At 45.0% G+C, this 16,418-nt stretch overlaps 1 protein-coding gene across 3 annotated transcripts in view; it reads right to left on the bottom strand.

The window, feature by feature from the left end:
- The window catches only part of CLTRN (collectrin, amino acid transport regulator), a 60,095-nt gene that overhangs the window by 19,188 nt on the left and 24,489 nt on the right, over positions 1-16,418 (bottom strand). For all 3 annotated transcript variants that reach the window (XM_075594117.1, XM_075594119.1, XM_075594118.1), the window contains 2 exons: positions 9,124-9,209; positions 6,444-6,560 (listed from right to left, as the gene is read on the bottom strand). In XM_075594117.1, coding sequence (XP_075450232.1) covers positions 6,444-6,560; positions 9,124-9,209 — 203 coding nt within the window. The remainder of the gene's footprint in view (positions 1-6,443; positions 6,561-9,123; positions 9,210-16,418) is intronic.

Genomic DNA, 16,418 nt, shown 5'->3' on the forward strand with positions numbered 1-16,418 from the left:
TCTAAATCTTAATCCAGGCCTGGCCACGCTACAACCACATCCCGGACCCGCTCCCTCTGCTGTCAGTGTGTATATTCAACATCCCACCTCAGAACAGGGGACTGGCCTGGTCTATGGTCTGCACAGAGTGACAAAATCTAAGTTATAAAAAAAAGAATAGGCTTAACGCCATGTTAAATTAGCATTGCCTCGTGTTAGGCTTACATGAGTCGCGTTATGTCTGTCTTTCCTTTCACTGTTGTGTTGGTTTTAAAAATGTTTCGTGATTTGGTTGTGCTTTTGGTACTAAAAATGCTCTGTGTTTTGTTTTTGCCAAAACTCAATTGTGCCTATCCTTTATATATTTAACTTTTGTACCTATCCTATAAATATAGGTATATGTGCATTATGTATATGTATATGCTTTCCTCAAATCCTTATCTCACTGCCTCAAAGTGACGAGAAGGTGGCAACGAGTGTTGAAGAAGATGAATAGTAATGTGTGCTGGTATGTTCAACCATACTGTAAAAGGTTGAACAATATATCCAGCTAAAGTGGGAAAGGTACTTGCCAACATACAAATGAGTCCAATATGCCAAGTAAGGCCTCAAACCCCAAATATGGAATACACTGAAAAGCAATGGCCCTCATTCTCCAGAGGCTGGAATTTCCCTGGGCTTGACAGCATGCAGGAATAAGACATGAAGGCAGAGGGTGCGAAGAATCTCCAAAGGTTAAACAAAGGCTGTCATTCAAACCTCAATCTGGCTGCCTTCAACTGTCAGACTCTCTCCATTGAAGGAGCACTGTGAGAACTGGAAGACAAACTTGAAAAGATTAAATGGGATATTATTGGTGAAGTATGAAGAAAAGATAAAGGCCTCACGGAGCTCAAAAGTGAACACCTATAGGTACCTTACAGGTACAGAAAATGGAAGACTCATTGAAGTAGTCTTTATCATTAACAAGAGATGGAGAAACATAGTGGAGCATGAAATCTCATCAGGAAGAGCAGCAAGAATTGTCATTCAGTTGACAAACATATTTTGGCCTTAATATAAGAGTCTGCTCCAATTATTAATAAAATAAGTGTCTGCTCCAACATCAAGTCACACTGACAATGACGTTGAAGACTTCTACCATATAATCAACCAATTTAACATCAAAGGAAATTGACACCAATTTGTATTGAAATTGGAGATTTCAATACAAAATTTGGTGCCCAGCACAAAGCATACAAGGTAAGTATGGTTATGGCAAAAGGAATGAACGTGGGGGCAGATTGGTAGAATTTGCTGAATGTGAAAACTTCTACATCATGACTGAATTCCTCAAGAAGAATTGAAATAGAAAATGGACATGAAATGGACCGAATGGAACCAAGAATGAAATGGACAATAACCTAACTAAGAAGAAACACGTGATTGAATACTGTCTAGTCCTTAATGTTTTGACACAAGAAGTGATCACCGATTGGTTCGCTGTAGATTACAACTGAATGCAAAAAGGAATACAAAAAAATAATTAGAAAGAAGATGACAACAATCAACATCAAGAACCTCAAGAATATTAGCAAACAATTTCAACTAGTGCTGGAAAATTGCTACAGCTTCCTGGAAATGCATGGGGACACTTTAACAAACCATTATGTAGATCTTATGAAGATTGTAGTTGAAAGAGCAGAAAAAACTGGATGAATCACTAACAAAAACCAGGATAAGAAAATATCAGTTGAGACAAAGCAGTTACTGCAGAGACGACAAGAAATGTAACAATTTCAAGACGTAAGAACAAGAATGGGATATGCAGAACTGTGCAAGATGATCCACAAACGTATAACTGAAGATGTTAGAAAATGGAACTGTGACATGGTGAGGAACCCTATCGCAGAGATAGGGAAATCTTTCACGAACATTCAGATTCGCTGCGAATATGGTGTTTCTTTGCAGCCATGGCTTGGGTTTAAAAGGCGATATTCTTTGATCCAGGTCCACAAAAGGGTGCTATGTTTTAGCATATTGTTACTCCCATTTGTATGGCTAAAGCTTAGTACTATTTTGTGGATCTGAGTTTTTGCATTTCCCTTAAATTTACCGGAGGGAAGCTCCGCATGGGTATAAGATATGAACAATTTTGCTTAGGTACCTGTATATGAAGATCAGGATCTCTATCTTACATAATATACTACAGGAATCCTATGCAATTGATAAACTCTCATATATGTTGAATTGGGAAAATGAATTAAGTTCAGAATTATCAGTTGAAGTTTGGGAATATATCTCCATCAAATACTTTGAAACTCTTGATTTGTACAAATATAAAAGAAAATGGTTATAAGATACTTTTCCACTGGTACTTGGTCCCAATGAGACCACAAAATGTTTCTGAATGTCTCTAGGGCAGTGGTTCCCAAACTTTTTCGGTTCAAGGCTCCCCAAGGCAATCAGGATTTTTCCGCGGCGCCCAAAGTAAAAACAAAGGTGTATATACATACCTAACAGTTGCAGTGCGCAGTTGGTGTCTCTCTCAGACACTCTCACACACTCTCACTCTCTCTCACACACTCTCTCTCTCACACACACTCTCTCTCAGACCTCACTCTCTCTCTCAGACCTCACTCTCTCTCTCAGACCTCACTCTCTCTCTCTCAGACCTCTCTCTATACCTCAGACCTCTCTCTATACCTCAGACCTCACTCTCTCTCTCTCCCTCAGACATCACTCTCTCTCTCCCTCAGACCTCACTCTCTCTCTCTCCCTCAGACCTCACTCTCTCTCTCCCTCAGACCTCACTCTCTCTCCCTCAGACCTCTCTCAGACCTCACTCTCTCTCTCCCTCAGACCTCTCTCAGACCTCTCTCTCTCTCTCTCTCAGACCTCTCTCTCTCAGACCTCTCTCTCAAACCTCTCTCTCAGACCTCTCTCTCAGACGTCTCTCTCTCTCTCAGACCTCTCTCTCTCATACCCCTCTCTCTCTCTCTCTCTCTCTCTCTCTCTCAGACCTCTCTCTCTCTCTCTCTCTCTCTCTCTCTCTCTCTCTCTCTCTCTCAGACCTCTCTTTCTCAGACCTCTCTATCTCAGACCTCTCTCTCTCTCACTCTCTCAGACCTCTCTCTCTCACTCTCTCAGACCTCTCTCTCTCACTCTCTCAGACCTCTCTCTCTCACTCTCTCTCAGACCTCTCTCTCTCTCTCTCTCTCTCAGACCTCTCTCTCTCAGACCTCTCTCTCTCTCAGACCTCCCTCAGACCTCTCTCTCTCCCAGACATCTCTCTCTCTCAGACCTCTCTCTCAGACCTCTCTCTCTCTCTCAGACCTCTCTCTCAGACCTCTCTCTCTCAGACCTTTCTCTCTCTCTCAGACCCCTCTCTCTCTCTCAGACCTCTCTCTCTCAGACCTCTCTCTCTCAGACCTCTCTCTCTCAGACCCCTCTCTCTCTCTCTCAGACCTCTCTCTCTCTCTCTCTCTCTCAGACCTCTCTCTCTCTCAGACCTCTCTCTCACTCTCTCTTAGACCTCACTCTCTCTCAGACCTCACTCTCTCTCAGACCTCACTCTCTCTCAGACCTCACTCTCTCTCAGACCTCACTCTCTCAGACCTCACTCTCTCAGACCTCACTCTCTCAGACCTCACTCTCTCTCTCTCTCACAGACAGACACACACTCTCACTCTCTCTCACACACAGACACTCTCTCTCACACACAGACACTCTCTCTCACACACAGACTCTCTCTCACAGACAGACACTCTCTCTCTCACACAGACACTCTCTCTCTCTCAGACAGACACTCTCTCTCTCGCAGACAGCCACTCTCTCGCAGACAGACACCCTTTCTTTCGCAGACAGGCACTCTCTCTCGCAGACAGACACTCTCTCTCTCTCGCAGACAGACACTCTCTCTCTCTCGCAGACAGACACTCTCTCTCTCTCGCAGACAGACACTCTCTCTCGCAGACAGACACTCTCTCTCTCGCAGACAGACACTCTCTCTCTCACAGACAAACACTCTCTCTCGCAGACAGACATTCTCTCTCTCGCAGACAGACACTCTCTCTCTCTCGCAGACAGACATTCTCTCTCTCGCAGACAGACACTCTCTCTCTCTCGCAGACAGACCCTCTCTCTCTCGCAGACAGACACTCTCTCTCTCGCAGACAGACACTCTCTCTCTCGCAGACAGACACTCTCTCTCTCTCGCAGACAGACACTCTCTCTCTCTTGCAGACATACACTCTCTCTCTCACAGACAGACACTCTCTCTCTCTCGCAGACAGATACTCTCTTTCTCTCGCAGACAGACACTCTCTCTCGCAGACAGACACTCTCTCTCTCTCGCAGACAGATACTCTCTTTCTCTCGCAGACAGACACTCTCTCTCGCAGACATACTCTCTCTCTCTCGCAGACAGACACTCTCTCTCTCTCTCTCTCTCGCAGACAGACACTCTCTCTCTCTCTCTCTCTCGCAGACAGACACTCTCTCTCGCAAACAGACACCCTCTCTCTCAGACAGAGGGGAGTGGAGGAGGGGGGAGGAAAGGCAGGAAATCCATGCAGGCAGCTCCCTGCACACACACACAAATAAATGCACACACACACAAATAAATAAATACACACACACACACAAATAATTACACACACACACACAAATAAATACACACACACACACACACACACACACACACACACACAAATAAATACACACACACACATAAATACACACACACACACAAATAAATACACACACACAAATAAATACACACACACACACACACAAATAAATACACACACACACAAATAAATACACACACACACAAATAAATACACACACACACACAAATACACACACACACACACACAAATAAATACACACACACAGATACACACATTGAAGAGCAGTGGAGAGCAGAGGCAGCAACGGATGTGAGGGGGGGTTGGGGGGGAGGAGATCCGTGCAGGAAGCTCCCTGCACACAGTCACTGGGCGGGCAAATGTACAACTCTCCCCCCCCCACTCTCCCTTCTCCTATCACCCCCCCTACCTTCTCCTATCACCCGGGGCAGAAGGGGACGGGACACCGCGCAGACAGAGGAGCAGGAAGGCAGACACACACACACTCACCGTGTGCTCTGCACAAAGTCCCGCCCCCGGCTTCCTCTCTGCCTGCAGCCAATCCCCTGCGGCCCTGCAGGCATGAAGGAGTGATGGTGGGGAGGATAATTGTGGCGCCCCTCTAGGCAAGCCGCGGCGCACCAGGGCGCACAGATTGGGAACCACTGCTCTAGGGGCTGTTGGTGGGGGTGTAGCGAACTGGGCTCTATTAGCTACATATAGTGGTCTTGTCCTAAGTTCTCTATTACCTGATCCCAAATATCTGTAACTGGCTATAAATGACAACTAAGGGCGCGTCCAGGCTGAGAGCTTGCATGCGGGCTCGCGAGCAATCAAAACAATTAAAGTCAATTGTTGGGTCCATGCTGCGTGCGAGTGCACGTGTAGAGGCGTGATGCTTGGCGAGACAAATATTAGTATTTGTCGCACTTGCCCTGGTCACATGCACGGTCCAGCCAATGCTGAACTGCTCAAGTGACGTCAGAACGCCCCCTACTCACACAAGTAGCATACAAACCTGAGAAGCCTGACCTACTGTATCTTCCCATTGATTCCTTTTTAAACCGCATACATACAGAAGCAGCAGCCATTATTCAAACAAATCACGGTGCCGTTTTCGTGTGCTCTGCTGTACTCCACGCGGCATTAACGCGGCCAATCGCCCCAGGCACACGTGTTTCTAGCGGTTGCTTTGTTTGAATTTCATGGATTCTGTTTCTTTGGGTGCAATGAAATGAATGAATTGTAATGTGTACAGTACTGTGCTACTGTGTCAATTTAAGGTGTTTAAAAACCAGAACACTAAAATTCCATTTTCTGCACTCGACTGCCCTAGGGTCTAAAGGCGGTACGGATGGAAGAAATCACGCGCATGGGTATTCCGAGGTATACACCGCGTGAAGTGTTCCAATAACGGCCGCTGCATCAGTACTGTATTGCTGGACAAAATAAATTGTTTTCCGCTATTGTACAGAATTGGAGTCATGTTACAAAGTCTCATGCCAAGAGGTCAGCTCTTCCGGAGCTTTCAGTCACCCAACGTTTTCTGTCATGGTGCAGCTTCTATTGTTCTGTCACTACCACCTGCAAATAACACAACTGTTTAAGGTGAGCTAAGCACTCTCCTGTACCTCATGCCTTATAAATCAGGGTTAGGATGACCTTGGGGGCAGGGCCAGCTGCAGCCTGAATGGAGGTATTTGATCTGCCTCAGGAGCTGCAGTTCTCAATTCCAAGAGAAACTTTCAGTTGCAGATTGGGGCCATGGGAGCAGCCAGATCTGCTTTGTTTTATTTCCTCCCGGATATTACATGTGGCAGATACTATATGCAAATACAATATGAGTACCATTACCTTATTGCTGCTTCTACACTAGCGCTCGGGAAAGCAACTGAATCATTGGAAGGAGATGTAACCACAAACCAAAATGAGACCCTCTGTGTCACGTTGCAGAGCAAAATATTGGAAACTCTGTGGAAAAAGAAACAAAATGAATGAATGTTGAATGAATGTATTAACAGCGAAAGTGTGAAGTTTTAATGACTGTAGAGCAAACATTTTAAATAGTTTATTGTGTCATATAAATGTATTATAAAAGCTAATCATTGTTGTGTGTACACAGTTTGGTTTTACATTTTTATGTTGATTACCATAGAAAATGATGTTTGTGCTGAGTGCTGCCTTTTAAATTGTAGCTTAATGAGGTTGACTGCAGGCAACACAATAGCTCTCTTCCTTTTGTGTACTGTATGTGCTGTATGTCAAATGAACAATTTCTTCTAAGCGCAGGTCTCCTCAAAGACAGAGATACAAAGTGGAGCTCTATTCACTAGTTCATAATGAAGTTCTCCATTTAATGTAACAGCCAAGAACAGTGGAAAAACAACGTTTCAGGTCCCATATGGACCTTTCATCATGTGTCCTGCACTTTGAAGAAATGGTTTGTCTGTGTTGTGTTTGCTGCACAAGCAGGTTTCTACATGCCTGGGGCTGTTTCCCCACACTTTGGAATTGTACTGTATGTCAAATGAACACATCCAAATTATCGGCTGTTCCTGTAGCCAAAGGTTATTAAAGTGTTGTGTTTAGCGGATGTACTCAATGTTAAATGACATTTTCTATTTGAATCAAAATTATGTTAAAGATATTAATTATATTAATATTAATAATAATAATTGTTTATTCTTGTATAGCGCTGCTAGTTTTACGTAGCGCTTTACAGAGGCATATTGCAGACACAGTCTCTGCCCCGGGGAGCTTACAATTTATATTTTGTTTTTGTGCCAGTGGCACAGGGAGATAAAGTGACTTGACCAAGTGTGAGGATCGCTGTGAAGCCCTGCCTCCGTCAATCATCCCGTGATGTCACGGGTGATGCGCGTCAACCACAAACTGTGTGCATGCGTCACCCTCTTAGGACCTGAGACACTGTAGGGGTCGTCTCCAGGCTCCACCCCCGTAGCGACATGCGCAGCGCACAGTGTGCACCCTCTACACGCAGACGTTGCACGAACACAGGCAAACAAGGGGTTAACTGCATCCATTATTCCACAGCTGCTACAGACTCTGCCCCTGCCTATCAGTACTCTTCACACTTGTGATTGTATTACCCTGCAGCTGTGGACGGTCCTGCTATCACTTACCTTGCACCTGTGTGCTGCCTCACCATTGGCTAACTGTCCTTTAAATGCTCAGCCAGCCCTCCTGCAAACTGGCTGACCATAATCTCTTGTGACTTGTGCTTGCCTCAAGCTTCCTGCTGCCCTATATTGTCTTGTTTGATCCTTGTTGTTTGACCTCAGCTTGCACCCGGACTACTGACTTCTCTAACCCATGGACCACGGCAACGGACTCGACTATTCTTCTCTCTATACCCCTGGACCCCGGCACATCACCAACAACTATCTGATATCTCCACTCCTTGACCACGGCAAGTACCACAACCAACCTAACCTCTCCTACCCTGACCCAGCCACACAACTACCACTCTGCACTCCGGACTTGGCTGCTCGGTTGTTGGTCGGTGGCTATCAATATCCCCACCTCAGCCTCGCGGTCCCGCCTTGTTTGTGATGAGCATTCGTTACACCAAGGTCACAAGGAGCCGACACCAGGAATTGAACCAGGTTCCCCTGCTTCAAACTCAGTGCAGTCAGTGTCTTTAATCACTTAGCCTCTCCCTCTCCCCCCCTCTCCCCCCCTCTCCCTCCCTCTCCCTCCCTCTCCCTCCCTCTCCCTCCCTCTCCCTCCCTCTCCCTCCCTCTCCCTCCCTCCCCTCCCTCTCGCTCCCTCTCCCTCCCTCTCCCTCTCCCTCCCTCTCCCTCCCTCTCCCTCTCTCTCCCTCCTTCTCCCTCCCTCTCTCTCCCTCCCTCTCCCTCTCTCTCCCTTGACTTGCATGTATTAGGAGATTTACACCTCTTCTCTGAAGAGAATGTCGTGAAAATACTAATTTACATGTCACATAATAGTTGATGGTGTATTATAAAAATTTTTTTAATATGATTTGTTATTGAAAGAAAATTAAGATTGGCATACAGTAACTTGGAGAGTGTCATTTTTCCCTTTATAAGTATAAATCTCCAGTTGTATTAATAGTAAATTGTACCATCATCAAAAAGTAGAGACAGGCATTCTTGCTCCTGAAATTACTTATTATTTTATCGTATGAACATGTTACATTTTACCTTGTTTTACTTGTGTTTAGTGGTAGTTTTGTTGTTGTATGCCATTGGGTTTTCCCGTATAATCTTTTGCATATCTTTTTGCAAAAATATGTAAAATGGTATATTTTATTATCTGCCCATCAAATTGTTACACATAAAAGTAATTGCTTAAAATAGGTATTTTATTATTCAATGAGTCAATGATATGACATTTCCTTCACTGCCAGAGGGGTAAGAAATGCACTGGAGTGGAAAACACTGCCGGCCCCTGTAGCAGAGTATGGGTTTATCGTGGGGGTAATCAAAGCATGAACATGCCAGTGTCTATAACGAAGAAGTGAGAGAGGATTTACTTTTTAGCATCAACTTACTGAAATGGGATATTTTTTGTGTGAGTCCGCATGGTAAAAGCAATTGTGGCCCTAAAGAGATATTCTTCATCTGTGTTCCATTTGTACTGTGAAACCAAACAAGAAAGAAATTAATATCCACATTTAAAATATGTACAAGAACTACAATGAAATCGTGCTATACTGTCTATAATAGAGTGATGAGTCCAGCAATGGGAAATTTATTCAAAGATATGGAACGTGAACCTCAGAATTCTACTAACAAAATGTGATTCCTATTGTACATCCCCTTGACCTAACTTCCAATAAGAGCCATCCAAGCTGAAAAAAATTAATAGCTGAGGGCATTTTTCTTTGGAACCCTAAAATCCATTTCACATTGTACAAGTACAGGTAGATGCTTCTTCTCTTCTATAGACTATCCACATGCAGTCAAACTAGTGTACAGCATATGAATCAAACATGACATGGAAATAACAAACACACAATAATTCAGAACACTTACGTTCATTGCTTAAAGCAGCAACTGATGAGGGTGCAGATGACAACTAATACATTGTATCTTAGTTATTAGAGGTAATACTGGGCATGTATGTGTCTGGTATTACCTCTCTGGACATAGTGACCAGACTGTCTTGGGGGGCGCGGGATGACCCCGAGCAGGGCTGCTGCTAGGGGGGCTGGGCAGATTCCTACATCCTGATTGGCTGCTGCTGGGTAGTGTAGCCAATCAGGATGAGGTGTCAGTAGCCTGGGGGTGGGGGCAAAGGAGACCAAAGCATGGAGAGGTGAGAGGTGAGAGGTGTGTGTGTGTGTGTGTGTGTGTTTGTGTGTGTGTGTGTGTGTGTGTGTGTGTGTGTGTGTGTGTGTGTGTGTGTGTGTGTGTGTGTGTGTGGCGCATCGAGCGCGTTACACCTTTCACCATTGTGTCGAGTATTTTTGGAGAAGCACCAGGCAACACTATCTTAATACAGTTCCTACCACTTTATGTTCATTATTAAAATGCTACGACATGTGAGATCTTTGTTTCTTGTTTGATTTCCAAACATAGGCATGGGGCAGTTTCCAACTGATAGTTTTAGGACAGGAGCATATTACAACCTACCGGAGACTCTCATCCACCACCAGTTTAAGTTCTTTCAAAACTAAAGCTGTCACCCACTTTAATCTGGTCTGTAACTGTTACATACGCCTATAACATATTATCTCTTACTGTGCATGCAATGTCTTGTATATAATGTATAACCCAGTGTTTCCCAATCTGTCTGCCGCGGCGCCCTGGTGCGCTGTGGCTTGCCTAGAGGGGCACCGCGGTTAGCCTCCCCACCATCCCTCCGATCATCCCTCCCCACCATCACTGCTTCATGCCGGCCGGGCCGCAGGGGATGGCTGCAGGTCAGAGGAAGCCGCGGGCGGGGCTTCTGCTTTGTGCAGAGCACACGGTGAGTGTGTGTGTCTGCCTCCCCGCTCCTGGATCCTCTGTCTGAGCGGTGTCCCGTCCCTTCTGCCCCGGGTGGTAGGAGAAGGTAGGGTGGTGATAGGAGAAAGTAGGGGGGTGATAGGAGAAGGTGGTGGGGGGGTGATAGGAGAAGGTGGCGAGGGGAGGGAGAGAGAGGTGTACATTTGCCTGTCCAGTGACTGTGTGCAGGGAGCTGCCTGCACGGATCGCATGCCTTTCCACCCCACCCCCCTCCCCCCAGTCACTCACATCCGTCGCTGCCTCTGCTTTCCACTGCTCTCCAATGTGTGTATCTGTGTGTGTGTGTGTGTGTGTGTGTGTGTGTGTGTGTGTGTGTGTGTGTGTGTGTGTGTATCTGCATCTGTGTGTGTGTATCTGTGTGTATTTATTTGTGTGTGTATCTGCATCTGTGTGTATTTATTTATGTGTGTGTGTGGGTGTGTGTATTTGTGTGTGTATTTATGTGTGTGTGTGTATTTATTTGTGTGTGTGTGTATTTATTTGTGTGTGTGTGTGTGTGTGTATTTATTTGTGTGTGTATTTATTTGTGTGTGTATTTATTTGTGTGTGCGTGTGTGTATTTATTTGTGTGTGTGTATTTATTTGTGTGTGCGTGTGTGTATTTATTTGTGTGTGTGTGTATTTATTTGTGTGTGTGTGTATTTATGTGTGTGTGTGTGTGTGTGTGTGTGTGTGTGTGTGTGTGTGTGTGTGTGTGTGTGTGTGTGTGTGTGTGTGCAGGGAGCTGCCTGCACGGATCTCCTGCCTTTCCTCCCTCCCTGAGAGAGTGTGTCTGAGAGAGTGAGAGAGAGAGTGTGTCTGAGAGTGAGAGAGAGAGTGAGAGAGAGAGTGTGACTGAGAGAGTGAGAGAATGTGCCTGAGAGAGTGAGTGTGTCTGTCTGAGAGAGTGAGAGTGTCTGTCTGAGAGAGTAAGAGTGTGTCTGAGAGAGTGAGAGTGTCTGTCTGAGAGAGGTTAGAGTGTCTGTCTGAGAGAGGTAGAGTGTCTATCTGAGAGAGTGAGTGTCTGTCTGAGAGAGTGAGTGTCTGTCTGAAAGAGGTAGAGTGTCTGTCTGAGAGAGGTAGAGTGTCTGTCTGAGAGAGGTAGAGTGTCTGTCTGAGAGAGGTAGAGTGTCTGTCTGAGAGAGGCAGAGTGTCTGTCTGAGAGAGGCAGAGTGTCTGTCTGAGAGAGGTAGAGTGTCTGTCTGAGAGAGGTAGAGTGTCTGTCTGAGAGAGGTAGAGTGTCTGTCTGAGAGAGAAGAGTGTCTGTCTGAGAGAGTGAGAGTGTCTGTCTGTGAGAGAGAGTGCCTGTCTGTCTGTGAGAGAGAGTGCCTGCCTGTCTGTGAGAGAGAGTGCCTGTCTGTCTGTGAGAGAGAGTGCCTGTCTGTCTGTGAGAGAGAGTGTCTGTCTGTCTGTGAGAGAGAGTGTCTGTCTGTCTATGAGAGAGAGTGTCTGTCTGTCTGTGAGAGAGTGTCTGTCTGTCTGTGAGAGAGTGTCTGTCTGTCTGTGAGAGAGAGTGTCTGTCTGTCTGTGAGAGAGAGTATCTGTCTGTCTGTCTGTGAGAGAGAGTGTCCGTCTGTCTGTGAGAGAGTGTGTCCGTCTGTCTGTGAGAGAGAGTGTCCGTCTGTCTGTGAGAGAGAGTGTCCGTCTGTCTGTGAGAGAGAGTGTCCGTCTGTCTGTGAGAGAGAGTGTCCGTCTGTCTGTGAGAGAGAGTGTCCGTCTGTCTGTGAGAGAGTGTCCGTCTGTCTGAGAGAGAGTGTCCGTCTGTCTGTGTCTGACAGAGTGAGTGTGTGTGTCAGAGAGAGAGAGTGAGGTCAGAGAGAGTGAGGTCAGAGAGAGTGAGGTCAGAGAGAGAGAGTGAGGTCAGAGAGAGAGAGAGTGAGGTCAGAGAGAGTGAGAGTGTGTGAGTGTCTGAGAGAGACACCAACTGCGCACTGCAACTGTTAGGTATGTATATACACCTTTGTTTTTACTTTGGGCGCTGCAGAAAAATTCTGATCGCCTTGGGGAGCCTTGAAAAAATTCTGATTGCTTTGGGGAGCCTTGAACCGAAAAAGTTTGGGAACCACTGGTATAACCTGTTCACTTATGTAACTATGTACTGTACTTGTAACCATGTATTATTTGTCATCTTTACTCTATGCCCAGGACATACTTGAAAACGAGAGTTAACTCTCAATGTATTACTTCCTGGTAAAACATTTTATAAATAAATAAATATTAACATAAAACCTGCCAACTCCATAGCCCTCTGTTTACCACAATGTCTACATTGTCACAAGTTAGTATGAGGGAGTATGGCCACTGCTAGCCATCCACCTGACTGCCCACATATCCAAAACAAACTATGTGCCACTGCTGCTTGTTAATATGTACCAAACTATAGATCTGTATACAGTAACAGCTACTCCGTGTTACTTTTCTTTTTTTCAATGAATGTCATGCACACACCCCTCCCCCATCCCACCACACACACACACACACACACACACACACACACACACACACACACACAATCAATCAATTATGAAGTGCATCTGCGACTACCACAGCCAAGCCCGGAATAATTGTGTCCCAGGACTCACTGTGGCAGTGTCACCCCTGGACACCATTAACTGCAGCAGTTCTGTTCATTGCTCCTTCCTTCAAGTTGGCTTCACTGGACAGGTGAGTCATTTGGGGAGTGGAAGGGTCTGGAGAAAGGCTTTAAATGGTCTCATTAGAATAGCTCAATGCCCAGTCACTGGGCGAGCCCTGGCTATGCCCCTGGTTTGGGAGCTATTACATGCAGAATTGTGTCTACACTGGAGATTCTCGGGATGAACTAATATGGCCATAGACAGAAAGTTGACGTAGAGCCAGTAACAGGTAGGAAAATGAGGCAGTGCACTGCCAGAAGTAACAGAAGGAGGCTCACGGTATGCAGCAACAAAAATAATTTATTACATAAAAAGTGGACAAAAGGTCCCCCCTAAGCCACAGCAGGGGTCCACCAATGCGTGTCGGGCAGTATGCCCTTTCTCAAGGTGTACAAGACGCCATAAGAAGCTCAAATTTATACCACATCGCGTGACATAGCTGCTGCTGTGGCAGTGTTCCAATGATAACACTCCCACCATGTATGTCATGTGCAGCTTTAGCTCTTGTACCCACAGCTAACGGCAGTGGCCTGTGTAGTGCACTGTTGGGGCTTAATCGCCACAAATACCTGAGCCTCCGGTACACCAACTCACACCCTCCCTCCCCAATAACAGAGCGATCTCACCCGTGACCTCAACAGTGCACTACACAGGCCACTGCCGTTAGCTGTGGGTACAAGAGATAAAGCTGCACATGACATACATGGTGGGAGTGTTATCATTGGAACACTGCCACAGCAGCAGCTACACTGACCACAGCACGCTTTGTACTATCAATGACTGTTATAGACTGATGCACCTCTGCCTGGTACTGCTATACTTATAGCATTAGATATACTCCCATTACACCCTTCCCTGCATTTAGGTGGTAGATTTTGCCATTGCATTAGTAAGTACCATCTGATACAGCCATATTATCAGGCACTACCATCTGCATTGTGTATTTTCCCCACTGGAGCTACCCATCAGGAGGGTTCTATTAATGAATTAGAATAATAGATATCCACTGCATATTTACCTCCTGAATATACCCGTACCTGTGTTTTAGTTGTTTTTATTACCCATTCATTTTTGCGTCGTTATATTGTGTGTGCATATTAATGTTTAATAAAAGTTTATTGTTTTGCCCATAAGGCAGTTTTAGGTAATTGATCATTCATAGTATTGGGTGCGATTACCAGGGTCTCCCCTATAGTTCACTCCCAATTCTTTCAAGAAGCACTATTTCCTTGCCATTTTTCCTACTAGCCTGTCTGTGCAGTGGTAAAAGGGATCTGTGGGAGATCACTCTGCTATCTTCCTTTTTACTTGCTATGCCAGTACCATCCCTTTGCACCGGCTATGATATTTGCTATCTGGTGAGCGGTATACTACTAGTTATTTTTATTGAACTTTGACTACTCTACTCTCTAGACCCCTGGACATTGGCACACGGACACGACCATTCTTACGGTTAACCCTACAAGACGTTGCAAGTATCATAACCACTTTCTCAACAGGCCCAGCAACGCTAGGTACCACACTCCGGGCTTGCTCCCACTGCTGTGGGTGTGTGGTGTAATACCGTTCCCACCTCAGTATTGGGGTCTTGCCAGGTCTGCGGGCATACAGGCGTGACAATTTAGTATTATCTGAGCAAATATGTTGTCTCTTAATTCTCGAGTTGCAAGCCCCTTTACTTCTTAAGTACTTCAACTAAATCAATGTTTAGTTATTGTATGCACCTTAACAAAGATAAGGGTAGAGCTATGTTTATGAATATTAAACAATAATGGAAAGAATTTCTAAAAAAAAAAAAAAGGCTATTTTTAGGTAAAGGTCTACAATTGTGGGCTGCACACAGGCTCCTCCTCCCTGTCATTTGCTTCTTCATCTTGTGCGTGCTTTCACTCACTTGGGTCCATGTCTATTAGGCAGTACTTTCCCATAACACACCTTCAGGCCCAGGAAGGCATCGTGACACGTATTCAATATACTGGGATGCTGCATCTGGAGAAGATTTTAGTCCTCTTTATTCGAATGAAACTAAATTCTCCCCAGAATTGTAAAGCAGCTTAATTTCATATTGATTAAAGGCTCTCACTTCCATCTTCTCTTACACTTTCTGTGAAGGGTTCCTTATTACCCCACCTCTAACCCAGGGGGGCGCAAACTTTTTTCCCTGCGCCCCCCTGCCGACGGTCCCCTCACTCCCGCGCCCCCCCCAACAATCACTTACCCGCGCTCCGGCGTCATGACGTCACGTTGCCGTAGCAACATGATGTCACATGACCTTGCAGCGTCATTTTGATGCCACGTTGCCATGGCGACGCAGGGAGGGAGCCACGGTAAGTTAGTTTTACAGGGGCCCTGTAGCTCCCCCGGCACTTAATTTAAGTGCCTTCGGGAAGCGCGCAGGGCCCTCTGTAAACCCCGCGCCCCCCCGTCGGCAGTCTCGCGCCCCCCCTGGGGGTCGCGCCCCCGTTTGCGCACCGCTGCTCTAACCCACTAATAAACCAAACTGAAAAAAAATTACATCATGCCAACAAGCATGCATGAATTTTTTTATATATATATATATATATATATATATATATATATATATGTGCTTGTCCTATATAAATAGTATAAGAGATATATATATATATATATATATATATATATATATATATATATATTTATTATTACCATACTTTTGCACCCCTCTTGAGAAAGATCTCGTTCAGGGATCGAAACGTCGGAATGGGCGCTGTTTATTCTACATGTTGAATACATTATTTATGGAATACTGGACTGTGCTGTCTTTATTTATCTACCGCAATTATGGTAATATAATATCTCTATATCTATATATATAATTTTACATTTCCTCGTATTTTCAACGACATTACCACGATCTTATTTTAACCAATTTTTAATCAACTTTGCAGTCGCAGTCAATACAAAATTACGTTCCTTTAAAATACAGTATATCAAGTTTGTTTCCCCTTACAGATGGATTTGCTACATTTGATTAGACTTCGCCGTTCAATTAATACTGAAAAAATAATTGCACAGCCAAATGACATTGGAACCTAATAAACAAGCTTGCTCGTGATAATAGGAATAAACCAACAAGCCTTTGCCTTCCTTCATGGTATATTACATATTTAATAATATTAAACAGTTAACTTATCAACAAATTATATGTAATGAGATGGATTAAAATGATAGACTGTGACTTATCAGACTTTCGTAAAGTA

The sequence above is a fragment of the Ascaphus truei genome, chromosome 3, assembly GCF_040206685.1.
Source record: "Ascaphus truei isolate aAscTru1 chromosome 3, aAscTru1.hap1, whole genome shotgun sequence".
Taxonomy (NCBI): domain Eukaryota; kingdom Metazoa; phylum Chordata; class Amphibia; order Anura; family Ascaphidae; genus Ascaphus; species Ascaphus truei.